We start from the raw sequence: 19,374 nt of genomic DNA on the forward strand, positions 1-19,374 counted from the left end.
GCTCGCTCCCTCCCCGCCTCACCCCTCTCTTTTTTGGTAGTTGGGATGAACCCAGGGGTACTTTAATCACTGAGCCACATCTCCAGTCCTTTATTTTATTTAAATTTTGAGACAAGGTCTCACTAAGTTGTTTAGGGCCTTGATAAGTTACTGAGGCTGGCCTCAAAACTTGTGGTCCTCCTGCCTCAGCCCACTGAGTTGCTGGGATTACAGGTGTGCACTACCATGCTTAGCTTCAAGGCCCGAGTATTAAGATGAAATACCACAAACCCCAAAGACTATATACTTAAGAGAGAGTTCATCAGGCCTGTATTCCAGAAACAGTCTACCTTGACTTTATACCCAGTCTTAAGAAGCTTTGTTATTTACTGTTCAGGCCCACAGTCAGATAAACAAACACATGAGAAAGAGGTGAAAGGACCTCAAGCTGGTGGCAACAAGGTATATCATCTAACAATGGGGTGGGGGAGAGACAAATATGGAGAACCTATTCTTTAATCACAAAGTTCTATAAATCTCAATGAAGTACCTGTATGAATATCTTACAATGAACCCCACTATTTTATATAATGAATCTCCCTCTATAATAATAATAAAAAAAAACCTCATTGAAGCCATCACAATACTAGGACATCTACCAGAGACTGTTTCTAACTGTAATCCCTAAACCATATAGAAAAATTTAAACAAAGAATATAAGATGTAAGTAAGACCGAGAAGTGTTTGAGAGAGTTCTATCTAAAATGGTCTAAAGTTTTACAACACAGAAGACAGAAACTCAGATACTATTCAGGAAAAAAAAAATCACATTCTGATGATTTGGGCTAGCTAAACATAACGGACTTTTATCATTAATAAAAAATTCTTATTAATTTAATGAGCTGTGATTTAATGGAAGACCAGAATTTATGGTCTAGAGAGAAAAAAGGATGATGGCATTATGATTTCTTTTCCAAGTCTTGATGTTCCAGGCTTAACTTGGTTCTAGAAAATAATCTAGAAATTTTCCAAAACCTTATATTAGCAGGATTGGTTTCCAGGTATTTACAAATGAAAGAATCATAACTAGTAAAAGGCAATAGAACTACAAAGAGTTCAGAGACTGAAGACAGAATAGAGAAATGACTGACCTGTTTCGTGTAACTATAATGGCAACCTCAGAGACACAGAGATTATCAATCTTATATCAACTGACAATAACTGCCTAAACTGCTGTATTGAAATGAGGCTGTGTCTGAGCTCTGCAGGTTCAATGATGTCCCAATTCACCTATAGTATCTATCTTGGAAGCAGGCTGAATTCAGTCATGGCACATGGGTCATGTGTATGCCACTCTACCATAGTTCTGTTTTAGAGAATATGGAAGAGTTTCTATCAAAACTGGTCAACTTTGAGAAATTAGAGCAGAACTGGTATTCAGAAACTAGTTACCAAAAGACATCAATTACTGACATTTTCTTTCTCCTTCCCCAACTTGTCCACACATACATAACAGATAATTTGGCATGAGAAGACTAAGCAAAGAAAGTTTAAGCTATGAGAAGCAAAATGGAATGAAAGGGTTTGAAGATTTCTAGTTTTCTTCATTAAGGATTTACTAGCATAAAATACATTTAATACAGTATATTACTATATTATTGGTATTACTGGCTATAAGTATCAGGTATTATTGGCTATAAGTACCAGTACAGCTAATGAAGAATTCAATCCTAAAACTGAAAGTGATCACCCAATTCCTCATTTTCTACTTTTTTAAATTTCAAGAGTCAGCTGGAATAAAATTAAGCTCTATACAAAAGTCACAATGAAATGGGCTTTTATCTGTTTTTCAGTTTGTAAAGTGAATTTTTTTCATCTTTGACTACAAACTAAAAATAAAGCCAAAGATAACTTAAGAAAAGCTGATGCAAAGGCAAATAGCAATAAACATATACTAGACAAGGTCTAAGTGTATTTTATTTAAGAATTCAGTAACCACCTTGCCCCATTACCTACCTGCACTCTCTGCAGAGATGCTGCTATAAGGCGGTGGAGCATCACCTGCAGCCTGTTCAGGTTCCCCAGGCTCTTCTTCATTCTGCAACTATAAAAATTTCAGATATTAATGCACATATAAAAATAATTAGAGAGAAGAGAACCTGAAGATGGGAATAGCCTTTCTGGAAAGCTGGTGGTATGTTTCAAAGCCTTAAAATGTGCAAATCCTTTAAAAAATATATTCTACTCCCAGGAAATTATTTTATGGAATTAATCAAAGAGAAAATGTTAGATAAAAATGTTATTGCAGCAAAAAAATTGAAGCAATCTAAATTCCAATCTTAGAGAATTTACTATAGTACTTTTCACAAAGGACTATTAGGCAGTCATGAAAAATAAAAAAAGATTTGACAACTAAGACAGATATTCAAACCATTGCATGAAAAAAAAAAAAAAAGAAAGAAAAAGAAAAAAGCTAAATTTACCAAAGAGGATACATCAAATAATTTATTTTTTAAAGACAGATATAAACCGGGTATGTGGTGCATGCCTGTAATCTCAGCTTTGAGAGGCTGAGGCCGGGGAATCTCAAGTTTGAGGCCAGTTTGGGCAACTCAGTGAAACACTGTCTCAAAATAAAAAAATTACAAAAGAAATGTTAAAGGTCTGTGGGTGTAGCTTAAGAGTGCTTGCTTAATATGTGCAAGGCCCTGGGATCAATCCTCAGTACTACACACACACAGAAGACTGATTCATAATGCAAAGAATATCTAGAATGCTGGACATCTACAATTCAACACTATTATCTCTAAGCAATGGAAGTACAGCATTTTTTCCTTTTTGTTGTTTATACGTATGTTCTATTTTTCTGATGAACATTTATCACTTATATAATTTTATAGTTAGAAAAATAATTTGTTAGGACAAACACAAATCAAGGAAAACCAACATTTATCATTTTATTCAGTTTACACATAGAAATCAAATCTTAAATAAGAGAGAATTTTAATATTTATTTTTTAGTTATTGGCGGACACAACATCTTTGTTTGTATGTGATGCTGAGGATCAAACCCGGGCTGCACGCATGCCAGGCGAGCGTGCTACCGCTTGAGCCACATCCCCAGCCCAAAAAACATAAAATTCTAACCTCTGTTTAGACATCTCCCTTTTCTCCATCTCAGCAACTTTCTTAATAGCCAAATTTTCTGGTACGTTATTTTAATGTTATTTATATTTTTAGTGTGGGGGTTCGAACTCTGGGCCTTGGGCATGCCAAGCACATGTTCTACCACTAAGTAAATACCCCAGCCCTTCTTCAGTTATTTTAAATAACATACTGAAAGTGTCTGCCTGCTGTTGCTGGTATGGACAGTCTACCCAAGTTACCATCATAGAAAAAAGACTTCTCTTAATTTTTCCAGTGTGATTTGCAGCCCATATTTATTTAAAAGATGAATTTGCTGGAACTGGGAGCCAATCTGTAAAGTACTAACAAATATTCATTGATGTAACTAATTTAGGGGTCTGGCCCTGGCTTCAGTATCATAATGTATAGAGTCAACTGAGATACTTACAAAACACACACCACTTCGAATCAATAGTGTTATACTAACTCTATCACAGACTGAGACAGAACAAGACCTAAGGTGTCATAACATGAAGCAGAGCTCCCTAATCCATTAAATTCTAATTAGCCATCTCAATCTCTACGCCCCATGCTATTAAAAACCAGATTCCCAACAAACTTTTCCAATTACTATTGCAAAGCATTCAACTTCAAATGAATTATCATACTTTGTTCTCATCAGCATATATCATTTGGGCATATTTTTTGAGTCCTAGTAATCTAAATCGAAGGCACTCTCCAAATAATTGTGTTATAACCTAAGATAATTTTTTCTTATAAATGAAAGTGTAAGAGCAAAATAGCTATAGGAAAGTCAAACATTCTTGGGATGCCAAATCAGTGATTATTTGATGAAGTTCCTGAACCATGATTTATCTGTATTAGTGACTTTAATATAATCTGAAGCCCTCAAAAGGGAATTCTCAGCTGCCCTAATAACCACTCTTGTGCCAAGGGAAGGTCACAAAACTCAGCAACAAAAGTACCAGCCACAAGAACAGAAGCAAAAACAGCTTTCCAAAAATGTTACCTTACTGTAAGGCAGCCAGGAATGTCCCTTATTTAAGATTTGTCTGATTTCTGACCTGTTTTATATTTCCTGATCTAGGTCAAAGTAATCATGTTTCCTCTGTATAATTTAGGTTTCAGAAAGGAAACATGGCAATTCTAAGAAATACAGATGTTCAAAGACTAAAGAGGTTTTACATGCCTGTGTCTATAAGATATGCTGCCAGTCTCCTAGCAACCTGGTAATGTGAAATTTGATCACTGGCCATCACAGTAACAGATAACAGATCGAAGAAATTCCAACATTCTCAGAAACCCCAATTTTCTCTTTGGTGAGGAAAAAAGAAAGATTGCTCCATTAAAAATCATTACTTTAAAATCATGTAAAAATATTTCCATCTTTTAAAAAAGGAAAAACAAGCTGGGTATAGTAGCATATGCCTGTAATTCCAATGACTTGGGAGACTGAGGGAGAAGGATTCCAAGTTCAAGGCCAGCTTTAGCAACTTTGGCAAGACCCTCAACACCTTAGTGAGAGCCTATCTCAAAATAAAAAGTTAAAAGGACTGGGGGGGCGGGTGGACTGGCGTAGATGTAGCCCAGTGGAAGAGCACCCTTGGGTTCAATAATCCTCAGCACAAAAAATAAAACATTATGACTCTATGATAATAGTGGAGGCTCTATACCACTGGGGTGATCCCAAGATCTCACCTCACCTTCCCACTCTGGCTTACTTCTATAATGTTGGTGCTAAAATTAGACTTGTTTTTAAAAATAAAACTATAATGTGTGTGTGGGGGGGGAGCAATGACCTTTTTAAAAAAGATACTTAGTGATCCCTATTATGTTCAATGATAACTTGCTGGACATCAAAATTGGTTTGTTTTTGTTTTTATATCGGAAATTGAATTCAGGGGCACTCAACCACTGAGCTATATCCCCAGCCCTATTTTGTATTTTATTTAGAGACAGGGTCTTGCTGAGTTACTTAGGGGCCTCACTTTTGCTGAGGCTGGCTTTGAACTCAGGATCCTCGTGCCTCAGCCTCCCGAACTATTGGGATGAGGTGTGCGCCACAGCGCCCATCCCCTAAAATCTTAAACATACACATTTTTACACTTTGGGAACCACAGGTCAGGTACTCACTAATAAAGGAGAGGGAATGTGTATAGTAAAACTAGAGCGGGCAATGAATTATTTACCTGGTTCCTTTTTTTTTTTTTTTTTTAATGCTACTGGGAGATTGAACCCAAGGCCACTCTAGCTCTAAGCTATACCCCGAGCCCTTTTAATTTTTGAAACAGTCTTGCTAATTTGCTGAGGTTGGACTTGAACTTGCCATTCACATGCCTCAACCTCTCAAGCAACTGGAATTACATGTGTGCACCACCTAAACACAACTCAAAAAATTATTTTTTAAGATTTTCTTTTTCTGTGTCTGGGAACACTTCCAGAGGTCAAGGATCTCTTCAGCCTCTCTTCAGAGCTCTGAGAATTAAGTATATCATTGTCACTTTAGGTTGCAGTTGGAAAGGCTCACAGTCTCATATCAATTAGATCAGTAGGAGCCTACCCCAGTCCATCTTAACAGTCACAGAAGCTGAATTGTAGGTGATCCTCTAAGAGGCAGGTCTAAAAGCAATAGGAATTTCTGTTCTCAGTGCAAAGTGCTACAGGATAACTGTGATACTAGCTGTTGGGGACTGGATTCTTTTCATCATATTTTTGTTAAAATTTGACCAATTTTACTTAACTCTACTTTTAATTAATTAATTAATTTCATTAATTATTTATTGTGGTTCTGGGGCTTGAAATTGATCCATGGCCTAGAGCATGCTAGGCACTAAGCCAAACACTTAGCTTTACCACTAAGCTAAACCTCAGCTCCTCTACTATGATTATGGCACTACTTTTTCCAAACAGAATTATTCAACTGCTTACACATAATAGAAAATACTGAGTTTAATACAAAATTGTCTGTAACTACCTTTGTCTCTATCACTGAAATAAGAACAATAATCATCTTAAAATTCAGGTGGCCTTTCATTTTACTGCACTCTACAGTATTACTTTACTTTCTTTTCTATGTTCCCACTTTAGATATATCATAATCTATAGTTGTACCTCTTGGCCTTGATCACCTTCAAATCCCACCCCCCATACCCAAACCCACACAGTACTGAGGTTCAACCCAGGTGCGCTCTAACACTGAGCTTCATTCTCAACCCTTTTTATTTTTATTTTAAGAGGAAGTTTCATTAAGTTGCCCAGGTTGGCCTTGAACTTGGGATGCTCTTGCCTCAGCCACAGTCTCTGGGATTACAGGATGCACTACCATGCCCAGCTTTACTCTAAATTTTAAAAAATATTTATTTACCAACAAATGCTACTCAAGATTAAGCCTGCAAATAAAATAAAGGATTCTCACCCTTCTCATTTCCTCTGCATCCAACTACTACTGCTATTAAAAATAAATATGATCTTTTAAAGACCCCCCCAAGAGCCAGGGTACAGTGGTACATGTCTGTATTCCCAACAACTCAGGAGGCTGAGGCTAGAGAATCATTTGAGCCCAAGAGATAGAGGCAATTTTGATTAATATAGTGAGATCCTTTCTCAAAAGAAAAAAAAAATCTCCAGTGTGTAGTTCTAGTTCTAAAAGAAACAAACCTGAATTTAACAAGTTTAAAGACATTTATACCACAGGCTTTAATTTGTACTTGAGTTCCCACCCCAGCAAGAAGGTTTTACTACCACCTTCCCCTAAGAAGTTTTAAAGATAATCTTCAGTTTAGAAACAAGCTGTTTTTGAGCAACAGCAGAGCTAAGCCTAGGATTAGTGCTCAATAAGGGGCAACAATTTATAACTGCATCAAATGTCAGTACCTACAGGCACTAAAAAGTCATTCTTCAATTCTCTATATTTACTAAGAATGGGAAAACAACAAAAAAAAATCTTACTAAATACAAGCTGGGCACAGCAGCGCATACCTAAATCCCAGCAACTCAGTAGGCTGAGGCAGGAAGATCTCAAGTTTGAGGCCAGCATGGGCAACATTAGAAGACTCTGTCTCAAAATAAAAAATAAAATAAAAAGAGCTGGGGACGTAGCTTGGTGGTAGAGTACCTGCTTTGCATGTGCAGAGCCCTGGGTTCAAATCCCACTACTGAAAATCAAACAAACAACCCCATAAATAATATGCTCCAAGATAGGTACCAACACATGTTAGTTTTTCATTGCTGTGACCAAAACATCTGACAAGAACAACTTAGAGGAGAAAGCATTTCTTTTGGCTCATGGTTTCACAGGTTCAGTCCATGGTTGGCTGGCTCCAAGACAGAAATAGCACAGCAAAGGGTGTGGCAGAGAAAAGCTGCTGAGGTCATGGCGACCAGGAAGGGGGATGGGTGGTACAGGGAAAAGATAAACCTTCCAGGGTACACTACCACTGAACTATTTCCTTCAGTTGAAGTCCCGCCTCTCTGCAGTTCACTCAGCTATCAATGATCCATCCCTAATGGCTCAGTGGTACAACGCTTCAATCCTCAGTTCTACAAAATAAGTAAATAAATAATTCTTGCAATTTCAAGTCCCTTCTTTAAGTTGCCAACTTAAAATAAATCTCATAAAATCCTGGGTCAATGCCTAAACTCTAGTTTTAAAAGTTAATTACCATTTTAAATTCTACAATTTGTAAAACTTTCACCTTAAAATGTAATTTTTAAACCTTTCATTAGCAACCCACTACTTCTGTATACTCTAAATCCTACCAAAGGAGACGGTATAATTACCAGGAAGTAACAAGCACATTCCTTTAGATAAACAACTGAGTATGCAATTTTACTGTTATTCAAAAAGAGCCACAATGTTTGTGAAGACTATAAATTCTTTATTGTATATAATGTAACTATAAATCGTGTCACCCTAACATCCCCAAATTCTTCCCATTCAAAAACAGTTCTCTGTTAAATGCTTTTCCCCATTCTGGATGGAACCCAGGGCCTTGTGTGTGCCCAGCAAGTGCTCTACCACTGAGTTCCAGCCCGTTTTCTACTAAATTGCTATAAATCAGGGGATTATATTTTATTTAATTTTGACAAAGTAGGTTATACTCAGCAATAAAAAGGCAACCCTATTTAAAAATGGACAAAGAATCAGAATGGATATTTCTCCAAAGAGAATACACAAATGGTCAATAGACATAAAATGCTCAAAATCAGTAAGTAATCAGGGAAATTCAAGTCAAAACCTTATCATTTCACAAGACAGCTCAAATAAAAAAGACCATAAGGATGTTGCTGCCTATATGGAAAAAGTGGAACCTTAATACACTGCTGGTGAGATGTAAATAGTGCAGCTGCTATAGAAAAGTTTGGCAGTTTCTCAAAAAAGTTAAAACAGAGTTACAATAAGACCCAGCAAATCTACTCCTAGGTGCATACACACACACACACACACACACACACACACACACAAGAGAAATGAAAACATGTTCACACAAAATCTTGCACATGAAAATTTACAGCAGCATTATTCATAGTAGCCAAAACGTCAAAGGATAAATAATATGTGGTATATTTCATTTTTTAGCCCAAAAAAGTACAAACTACTAATACATGCTATGAACCCAATACATAAATGAATCTTGAAAACACTGTACTAAGAGAAAGAAGTCACTAGTAAAAAAGACCATATGCTGAACTCTTCCATTTATATAACATTTTCAAAAAATGCAAAAATCCATAGAGAAAGATCAGATGTTGCCAAGTTCTGACAAAGTGGAATAGAAAGAAAGCATCTAACTGCTAATAGATCTGAGTTTCTTTGGGGGTCATCCCAGCTCTTTAATTTTTTTTTTTTTTTAAACAGAGTCTTGCTAAATTGCTGAAGCTGGCCTCAAACTTCTGATCCTCCTGCCTTAGCTTTCCTAGTCACTGGGATTACACATGTTTGTAATTACAACACCCAGTTGGGCTGATAAAAAATGTTTTGAGAGCTGGGTGCTGTGGCTCACACCTATAATCTCAGTTTCCGAGGAGCCTGAGGTAGAAGAATTGAGAGTTCTATGCAACATAGTGAGACCCTGATAAAAACGAAAAAAGTTTTTAAATTAGACAGCTGTAATAACTGTACAACCTTGTGGATATAACAAAAATTACTAAACTGAACTGTACATGCTTTTTTGTTGTTGTTTATTTATTGGAACCAGAGATTGAACCCAGATCCTCCCACACAGTAGGCAAGTACTCTTTACTACTGAGCTACAAGATCTACAAGATCTCCCTAAATCACCCAGGCTGGCTTTAAAATTGTGATCTGCCTCAGCCTCCTGAGTAGTTGGGATTATAAGCATGCAATGCCAAATCTGGCTAACTTTATGCTTCTCTTTTGGTGGTATTGAGGATAAACCCAGGGGCGCTTTACCACTGAGCTACATTCCCAGCCTGTTTTATTTTTTATTTTGAGCCAGGGTCTCACTAAGTTGTTTGGGACCTCACTAAATTGCTAAACTTAAATTTCCTGCCTCAGCCTCCCAAATTGCTGGAATTACAGGCACATGCCACTACACCAGGCCCAGTTAACTTTACACTTTTAAAAGATTATTTCAGGGGGCTGGGGTTGTAGCTCAGTGGTAGAACACACGCCTCACATGTGTGAGGTACTGGGTTCAATCCTCTGCACCACATAAACCACATGCAACTAAAAAAAAAAAAATTAAAAAACAAAAGAATATTTCAGGGTTGGGGATGTAGCTGAGTGGTAGAATACTTTTATGGTATGTGAATTTTATGCCCCCCAAAACAGGGTAAGAGTATTTCTTAATTTTGAAAAAGGAAAACTATATTATATAAATTTTACTTAAAACAAAACCCAAAATTAACTACTCCAAATTATGATATCTTGCTAAGTTAATAACTATGCCCCTCAACAAAAAGGAAAGGATTTTGATCCCATCAACATCCCAGTGGCTAAGGCAGAAGGATAACAAGTTCAAGGGCAGCCTGTCTCAAAAGATAAAAAGGGCTATGGATGTAGCTCAGTGAGCAGCCTGGGTTCAATTCCCGTACTAGGGGGGAAAAAATACACTGAATTTAGACAATCCCTAATAGTGTCACTCATGTTAGAAAGAAAAGATAAATACGAATTTTCTTAATGCCAAAATGAAAATAAGAAAATATTAAAATTCACCCAAACAGAGGAAAATCAAGTAATTAGAATGATTTTTAAATCAACACAACATATGAAAAAAACAATATTGCAGTAAATCCTCTTAGAAAACCCATTAGTTTGTAAAGCTTTCTATTTAAAGATTTTTGTGGTTGTCACTATTAACATAAATACAACTGATGAACACTTGGTTTGGCAGGAGAGAAAATATTCTCAGTATTTATATAAGTCCTTAGAGATGAGAAAGCAAATCCTGTGAACTATGATCATCATTCTGATTGTCTTCCTTAACTTTCTAATCCTTATTTTAGGTTCAAATTAACAAGAAAGAAAAGAAGGTAACAACATAGTAGGCATGCATCTCCTCCAACCTCAACTTTCCTTAGCCAAGGCATTTGGAGAAATGACTCCACATCCATGAAGATAATAAATTAGCCAACTATGGCTATGGTATTAGCACTGTGAGATGTTTGAGCAGCATTAGAAATTTGTTAACCTGCCAACCTTTGGGATCTGTACCTTACATCCAAGTATTTCTATCACTGATAGCTCCACCAAAATACCTTCAAGGAAATGGTCCCCAATGTTTCCTGGCACCAAGCTTCAGTAAAACCTGCAATCAAGAGCCTTCCAGGTTAATGGTTTGACCTCAGTGGGTCATGATTTTCCAAAAACTGAGGAAATAAAGAGACACTTGCCCGAATGTTTTAAATAGGAAATAGCAGATCTCTCTGCCACTGAACATAGCATCTTTTAATAGCATTCAAGCTAATAACCAGACTGTGTCCTTGAGTCCATCCTTTTCTAATTGGTTCCATTAAAAAAAAAAAAAAAAATCAGGCTTACTTCAGACCTCAAGGGCTACTTGGGAAAAAAAAAAAAATTTAAAAGTCCTAAAGCAAGAAAGGTTGAAATGGAGACTCGTCACTGGTTTGTTCCCCTGAATTTGACAAGATAGCAGAAACTGTACATCTTTTGTTTACAAAGTAAATAATATTAAAAATAGTAGCTATGTAAAATCTAGTCTATAAGGTAAATTTGAAGGTGGTAAATACAATCTATTTTTTAAAACTCTATAAAATCTTCAACTAAGATACATTAAACTCTAAAACAGAAACATGAAAGCAAACCAAGCTCCTAATTAGTCACCATTTAAAATGATACATGAGCAACCCATTTCCAACCCTTTTGTTGGACAAATAAATTTTCACAATAAAGCATGAACTATAAATGGCATTCAAGAATTCAAGAATTCTTTTAGATTTTAAGAACAATATTAAAAATTATTTGTTTCTACTTATAAATTCAAAATAGAGCAAAAATGATCCTGGGCTTGACTAAAGGACATTTCTAGCCCACATCAAGATTTTATACAAGCATAGCCAAATAGGATGGTGCACACCTGTTAACCAAGCTACTTGGAAGGCTGATGCAGGAGGATCGCTGGTTAGTCTGAGTAGCTCAGTGAGATCCTCCCTCAAAATAAAAAATAAAAAGGGATGAGGGTGTAGCTCAATGGCAGAGCACTTGCCTAGCATACATGGAGCCCTGGGTTCATACCCTATACCACACGTACCCACAAAAGAAAGTTTAAAAAAATCATACAAGATGTTCAAAGAAACACTATCCATAAAACTGGAAATCACTCAAGTGCCTGTCAATAGTAGAATGGGTAACTAAATTGTTATAACTTCACAGAATGGAATAGTATCCAATGATGTAAATTAATAAATTGTAACTACATACAAACATAATGTTGATCAAACTAGTCAAAGTATAAATGTTTATATTTATAAAAAAAGATTAAAACACACATACACACACAGACAAACCTAACACACCAGTTAGTGGTTACCCTGGAGAAGTGGATAACTAGAAGAGCATTGAAAGGAGCCCTTGGAGGGGTGGTAATGTTCTTTGTTGACCTAAGCCTTCTGCCGAATGGAAACTTAGCATGGTTTATTGGTGTATTCACCCCACATTACACAGTGAGTAGCACATCATTAATACATTACTAGCACATATTAACCAAAAGAGGCATGGAGATACAGTTCTACCAAAAACCTACTCAGAAAAGGCAGCTAGATTGGGATTGGCAGCAGCTCAGCAGGCTGAGGCAGGAGGATCTCAAGTTCAAAACCAGCTTCAGCAAATTAGTGAGGCCCTAAGCAACTAAGTGAGACCCTGACTCCAAATAAAAAAATAAAAAGGCTAGGGATATGGCTCAGTGGATAAGTCTATCTGGGTTTGATCCCTGGTATAAAAAAAAGAAAGAAAGAGGAGAAACAGACATCTCCAATCTTTATCTCTTAAAAATACAAAACATATAACATTTAGTATTCAACCTATAACACTTAGCATAGCATACTGTGTTCAAATAGACTTTATGGCTTAATTAAAGAAAAAATGATATTTGATCACACTAAAATTCCTAAAATGTTTTTCCTTATTAAAATAACCAATTGGCACAAATAGAATAGTCCAACAAATAGAATATTCTACATTGAAAAGACAGTGGAATACACTGAAAAGACAATCAGAGCCATGCCTAGGACCCAAATACAAACACTGACTGCAGCATGTGCTACCAGAGCTAGCCCTATAGCTGAGAAGTTATGCTTGCTTATTAGCCTGGTATAATAGTACACTCAGGCAGAAATCATGGGTGAAAAAAGGTCCACATGGACACAGGCCTGCACATGAGGTCCTCTTCTCTGGCAAGAACACTAAGAGCAAAGAAATGGATGCAGACATTTCCACAATCCCTATTATCAAAGAACATTTCATTTTTCCATGCTTATTACTAGATTAATTTAACCCTACTGTACAAGTATGTAGAAAAAAATTTAAAAAGGAAAAAAAAATATGGAGCTAGAGACCAGTTCAGAAGTTGCTATAGTAATTGAATAAAGATTATCGAGGCCAAAAAAAAAAAAAAAAGTGCCAGGCCTTGACTGATATTGGTTTGGCCAAGGTGAATGTGGCTGATGTTTTTTACCTCATCAACCCTACAGTTTAGTGAATAAAAAAGACAAAGAAACAGTTGCACACACATTTGCCACTAATAATAAAGGTTAAACACACACATTTGCCACTAATCCTTCCAAAGCCCTCTTAAATGTAGACATTAGTAAAATGTTGTTCATTTAAAGGCAAATATCTACAAAGATAAGCAAAGGGAGAGGAAGCAATAAAATTCTGAAAGCCAAAAGTTGGATGACAAGTGGTAATTGACTCATGAGACCCAAGAAAGCAGAATCCTAGAAAAAGAAAGCAGAAAAACAGCCTGTTGTCACCAAAATAAGGTCAGAAATCTGTGGCAGCAGTTAAGTAGGAGTGAAAATGGGCTTTAAAAACAGGAAGTTTGGAGGAGCAATTAAACATATACAGCTCTCAGGATTTCCATTAGAAGAATACAGATTTATTCTCAGGAGACGTAAAGCTGAGCGCTCTTGACCTAAGACACTGGAGTTTAAGGGAAAGGGTAACATACAGAAAACAGTGAGAGATTTCTACACTAAATGTTGAGAGCTCCCTGCCTTCTTTTTCTAGTCACTCCCAAACTCCTAGCAGCCAGACCTATTCTTGAAGAAACTGACCAGTCCATGAGAAAAGATCCAAAGACAATGACACAAAGAACAGCCTAGTGGGTACAGGCCACAGTGAGAAGCTCCATCAAACATACTGAGCTTCCAAACTGCTTTCCTGGTGGAGCACTCTGTTAATGTGCAGTCAAAGGATTACCACAGAAAGCTTCTAACACAAAGGGTTCATAAAAGACCAACCAGGGAGAAAAAAGCAATGAGGAGCAAACAACCACACCGGCAAATGGAAAGTTAATGGGGAAAAGGAGCTAGGAGCGTAGCTCCCTGGTAGAGCATGTGCTTATTAGCAGGTACAAGACCCTGGGTTCAAAGCCCAGCACCAAAAGGGAAAAAGATACGGATAGGGAAGAGGAAGAAGAGGGTGAAAAGGAAGCAGAAGAAGGGAAAGAGAAGGAAGAAAGGAAGAACTGCTTATTAAGGCAAAAATACAAAAGTCTGAATCCTATAACATACAGTGCCTAAAACCAAAGCTTCAAAATACTAAGACTACTATTGCTCATTTCCCTAGTCCACAAAATTTCATCAAAATTTTAGAAGGGTAGGGCAGGGGATGTAGCTCAGTGGTATAGTGCTAGTAGGCATGAGGTCCTTGGTTCAATCCCTGGCACCACAAAAAAATAAAAAAGGTAAGGGCAAAGTAAAAAAGTTTTGTGAAAAAAAGTATATAAATTATATATATATATATACATACATATATATTACATATAAATATATAAATATATATCTCCCCCCCAAAAATGCCTGTAATCAGTGGTGCATGAAGGTCCGTAAGTTCAAAACCAGCCTCAGCAATGTTATAGAATACTATAACATTCAGTATTTAACCTATAACAATTAGCATATTGTGTTCAAATAGTCTTTGTGGCTTAATTAAAGAAAAATTGTTATTTTGATCACACTAAAATTCCTAAAATGTTTTAGCAACTTGGTGAGACCCTGTCTCTAAATAAAACACAAAATAGGGCTGGGGATGTGGCTCAGTGGTTGAGTGCCCCTGAGTTCAATCCACAGTACCAAAAAAAAAAAAAAAAAAAAAAAAGAAAAAGAAAAGCATACTGTTTTCCTTAAGATGTATTGTTTAGTTAAAAAGCAGGGGAAAATAAGGATAAAGTCAAAACTTATAGAACTTTGCAGGAGAGTGAATTTAATGTATGCAAATGTTATAAATTCATTTAGGTGACCAGGAAGACCCAGCATAGTATGCAGAATGTGAGAAAACTATATAAATGTATGGAAGAATATAATCAAGAGTATGGGAGAGGGGCTGGAGTTGTGGCTCAGTGGCATGTGTGAGGCCCTGGGTTCGATTCTCAGCACCGCATTTAATATATGAATAAAATAAAGATCCATCAACATCTTAAAAAAAAAAAGAGTACGGGGAAAATGTAGGGTGAAGGGGAAGGGAGAGGGTATAGGGGTAGAAATGACAGTGTTAGAATAAGATAGACATCATTACCCTAAGTACATGTATGAAGACACGAATGGTGTGAATATACTTTGTATACAACCAAAGATATGAAAAATTGTACTCTATATGTGTAATGTGAATTGTAATAAGCATTCTGCTGTCATATATAACAAACTAGAATTTTTTAAAAAAGAGTATAGGAGAAAGGTGCTGACCTAAGTAACTCTGGAAATGAGTAGTCTGCAACCAAATATATATCCTGTCCTCTAGTGAATAAGACTGTTTCCCACACAGGCATGGGTTAACAAGTCTAATGCCACTCTACATGCATATCAGAACTGAAGAATTAAGTAAATGAATGCCAGATGGTGGGAGCCAAATTTATCACTGTTGGAAAGGGAGTTTATAGATAAGGGAAATAGGCTAGATTGATTCATGTGGTAATGGATTAGAGCAGAGATATTAGTATGAACTTATGTTTAGCTTCATATAGACAGATGGTAACATACAGAAATATTTATAGGGCTGGGGGTATAGTTAAATGGTAGTATTCATACTTAACAGACTTAATTTTTTTAACAATAAAAAAAGCAAAAAAATATTTATAGATGGATATAACCACAGGGTAATATATACACATATATTTCCTTGCTTTGTCAGCTTACAAGGCCTGGAAGAAACAACAGCCCAGTAGAAATGAATGTAGATATGGCTTCTAGTATTATTCTCCAATAAAAGGAATTTTCCCTGGAGAAATGCCCAATTCTAGGAATTGAGGAAATACATAAGATGAGTCTGGTACCAAAAAGCAAATGAGTGCTTTAAAAAGAAAAAAAAAAAAAAGGAAAGAAAGAAACAAAAGCACAATGATGGTCAAGGGGACACAGGCACTACCTCAAGAGTTCCCACTAGCCAAAGCTGGAATAATTTTTTAGTGACAAAATAAATTGCTATTGAATTATGACCCAAATAATTATAAGTATTTGAGTACATACAGATATAAATTTTTATGAATCTATTCAGATATAAACCAAAATTTAGAAATTAATAGAGAAAAGACATCTCATACAGATAAATTCTGCATTATTTATGCAAATACCCTGCCTTTTGTGTTAAGTCCCCACTCCTTATGTATGGGATGTTGCATATTGACTTCCTCACAAACAGTATAGTATGGGAAGAGGGTAAAAGAGTATTTTTATGAGAAAGAAACCTGCCGAACATTACGACAGCAATAAGTCATATTGATAGCATGTGTTTTAGTCAGTGTTTTGCTGCTGAGACTAAAAGACTGACAAGGATAATTTTAGAGAAGGAAAAGTTTATTTGGGGCTCATGGTTTCAGAGGTCTCAGTCCACAGAAAACTAGCTCCACTAGCTCCATTCTTCAGGGCTCAAGGTGAGGCAAAACATCCTGGCGGAAGAGTGTGGTGGAGAGAAGGGGCTCATAGGATGATCAGCAAGCAGAGACAGACTAAGCTCAGCTCACCAAATATATACTCCAAAAGCACCCCCAGTGTGACTCACCTCCAGCTATTAACCTCCAGTTAATCCCTGTCAGGGAATTAATTCACTGATTGAGTTAAGGTTCTCACAATCCAATCATTTCACCTTTAAACCTTCTTGCACTGTCTCACACATGAGCTTTTGGGGGACACCTAAAATCTAAACAATAACAGCAGATATTCTTGATAGAATGTAATGAGAATGGCACTTTACCTCTGTGGTCTTACTCCTCAAAATCCACAACTCCAGTCTAACATTAAGAAAAACATTAAAACAATCTAAATTTAGGAATACTCTACAAATATCTAACCTGTACTAATTTAACTGTCTAGATTATCAAAAACAAGGGAAGTTGGGCTACCACAGACAAGAATCATGAGGACTACATGTAATGTAGTATATGAGAGGGGACCTGGGGTGGGGGGGTGGGGAACAAAACTTAGAAAATCTGAGCTAGGCACAGTGGTGCACATCTGTGATCCCAGCTACTCACAGGGCTGAGACAGAAGGACTACAAATTCAAGGGTAGCCTGTGCAACTTGGTGCCACTTTGTTTCAAAATAAAAAGTAAAAAAGGGGGGGGGAGGGAATGTAGTTCAATGGTAGATGGCCCCTGGGTTCAACCCCTGGTACTGCAAATAGTGTTATCAATATTTTATCATTAATTATGAAAGTTTTATCATACTAATGTAAAATATTAACAGAAGAAAGTAGGTGTGGGTATATGGAAACTGAGTATTGTCTTCTTACTGTTTCCATAAACATAAAAATGTTCTAAAAAGCACACTTAAAAGTATGAAATGGAGGGGCTGCAGTTATAGCTCAGTGGTAGAACACTTGCTTGAGGCACTGGGTTCGATCCTCAGCCCCACATAAAAATAAAAAAATCAAATAAAGTTATTGTGTCCATCTACAACTAAAAAAGAAAAAAAAATACTAACTAGAACTGCACGTGATAATGCACAGCTGTAATTCCAGGTATTCAGGGAGCTAAAGCAAGAAAATCACAATGTTCAAAGAACAACCTCAGCAACTTCGCAAGACTTTGTCTCAAAATTAAATGAAAGGACTAAGGATGTTGCAGTTCAGTGTCAAGAGTATGTGTGAGGCCTCAGGTTCAAGTCTCAATGCCACCAAAAAAGAAAAAAAAAGAAAGAAAACAAAAACAAAAGAAGAAGGGGTAGGAGAGTAACTCAATGGTAAAATGAATGTTTAGCACACCCAAAGCTCTGGGTCCAATATCCAACACGTGTGCATACACGCTCACATTTGCACGCATACACATGAATAAAAAAATAAAAACTTTTCAACAGCAAAGGAAAGGTAAGAAAGTCTAAAGAATACATACCAAACTTGAGAAGTTAATACTTCTGGATAGGGACTGGAAGAAAAAGGAAAATGAAATTTTCCTTTAGAAATTTACTGCTTGAATCTAGCACTTGAAGAATTTATCTATGTATTATTGTATAAATTGAAAAGTTTTAATTTCTTATTTTTATTATTACTATTATTTGCAGTACTTGGGATTGAACACAGGGAGACCTACCACCGAGCTACATCCCCAGCCCTTTTTAAAAATTTTCTATTTTGATTACAGGCTGGGTTCAAACTTACAATCCTCCTGCCTCATTCTTCCAAGTAGCTAGGATTAAAAGCATAACCCACTCTGGTGACATGTTTAACTTTAAATGTCACATTTAAACACTGAATGTTAAGTTATTATTAAAAAAAAAGCCAATCTCTGAATACTTTTTTTGGGGGGAGGGGGGTATCAGGGATTAAACTCAGGGGCACTCAACCACTGAGCCACGTCCCCAGACCTTTTTGTATTTTATTTAGAGACCCGGTCTCACTGAGTTGCTTAGCACCTTTACCAAGTTGCTGAAGCTGGCTTTGAACTCACAATCCTCCTGCCTCAGCCTCCTGAGCCACTGGAATTAGAGGCGTCCCTAAACACTTCTATTTCTATTCATAAACTGTCCAATCTTCAGAATCACCTCCAAATTGCATTCAAGCCTCTACTTATGGTAACTACTACTTGATCATTCTCATACATTAAAGGCAAAGTAGAAAAATTGTCAAAAGAATATGCTAAATTGCCAAGGGAGATAAGAAATTAATATTACTATTAAAATTATACATGTGAAGGGAACTGCTATAAGCACTAAGATAATGCTTCATTAAAAATATTGTTAAACTTGGGACTTTTAATATAAACTATGTTATTCAGAACAATAAGAGCCTAACTGTAACAGCAGAATGTGTTAAGTGGTGTCTGACAATACTTGGCTTTGTATTACTACACTTGATGAAGTTAACAATACATACTATACTTCCACCTAGCCAGTCCCTCCAAGCAATTACAAATGGAAAGTTCATAAAGCCCAAAAAATTTAATATGATGTTTACCAACGGCTTAGGTTACCGGCAACAGTAACTTGAGAAAAAAGGACTATCAACATGATTTTCAACATAAATCTGTAAGATAACAATCTTCATCTAAATGGGCACTGTTCACCATTACAAGAATATGGTTCTGCTAAGCAGTTGTACTTATTCAAAAGTAACATAAA

The 19,374-nt window shown here is 36.5% G+C and overlaps 1 protein-coding gene across 1 annotated transcript in view; it reads right to left on the reverse strand.

The window, feature by feature from the left end:
* Positions 1–19,374, reverse strand: part of Ndfip1 (Nedd4 family interacting protein 1) — a 51,842-nt gene that overhangs the window by 25,627 nt on the left and 6,841 nt on the right. The window contains exon 2 of the mRNA XM_046460166.2: positions 1,996–2,083. Coding sequence (XP_046316122.1) covers positions 1,996–2,083 — 88 coding nt within the window. The remainder of the gene's footprint in view (positions 1–1,995; positions 2,084–19,374) is intronic.

Source organism: Marmota monax, unplaced genomic scaffold (assembly GCF_021218885.2).
Source record: "Marmota monax isolate L192 unplaced genomic scaffold, Marmota_monax_Labrador192_F-V1.1 WCK01_AAM20220418_F8-fsc00006, whole genome shotgun sequence".
In the NCBI taxonomy this organism is placed as follows: domain Eukaryota; kingdom Metazoa; phylum Chordata; class Mammalia; order Rodentia; family Sciuridae; genus Marmota; species Marmota monax.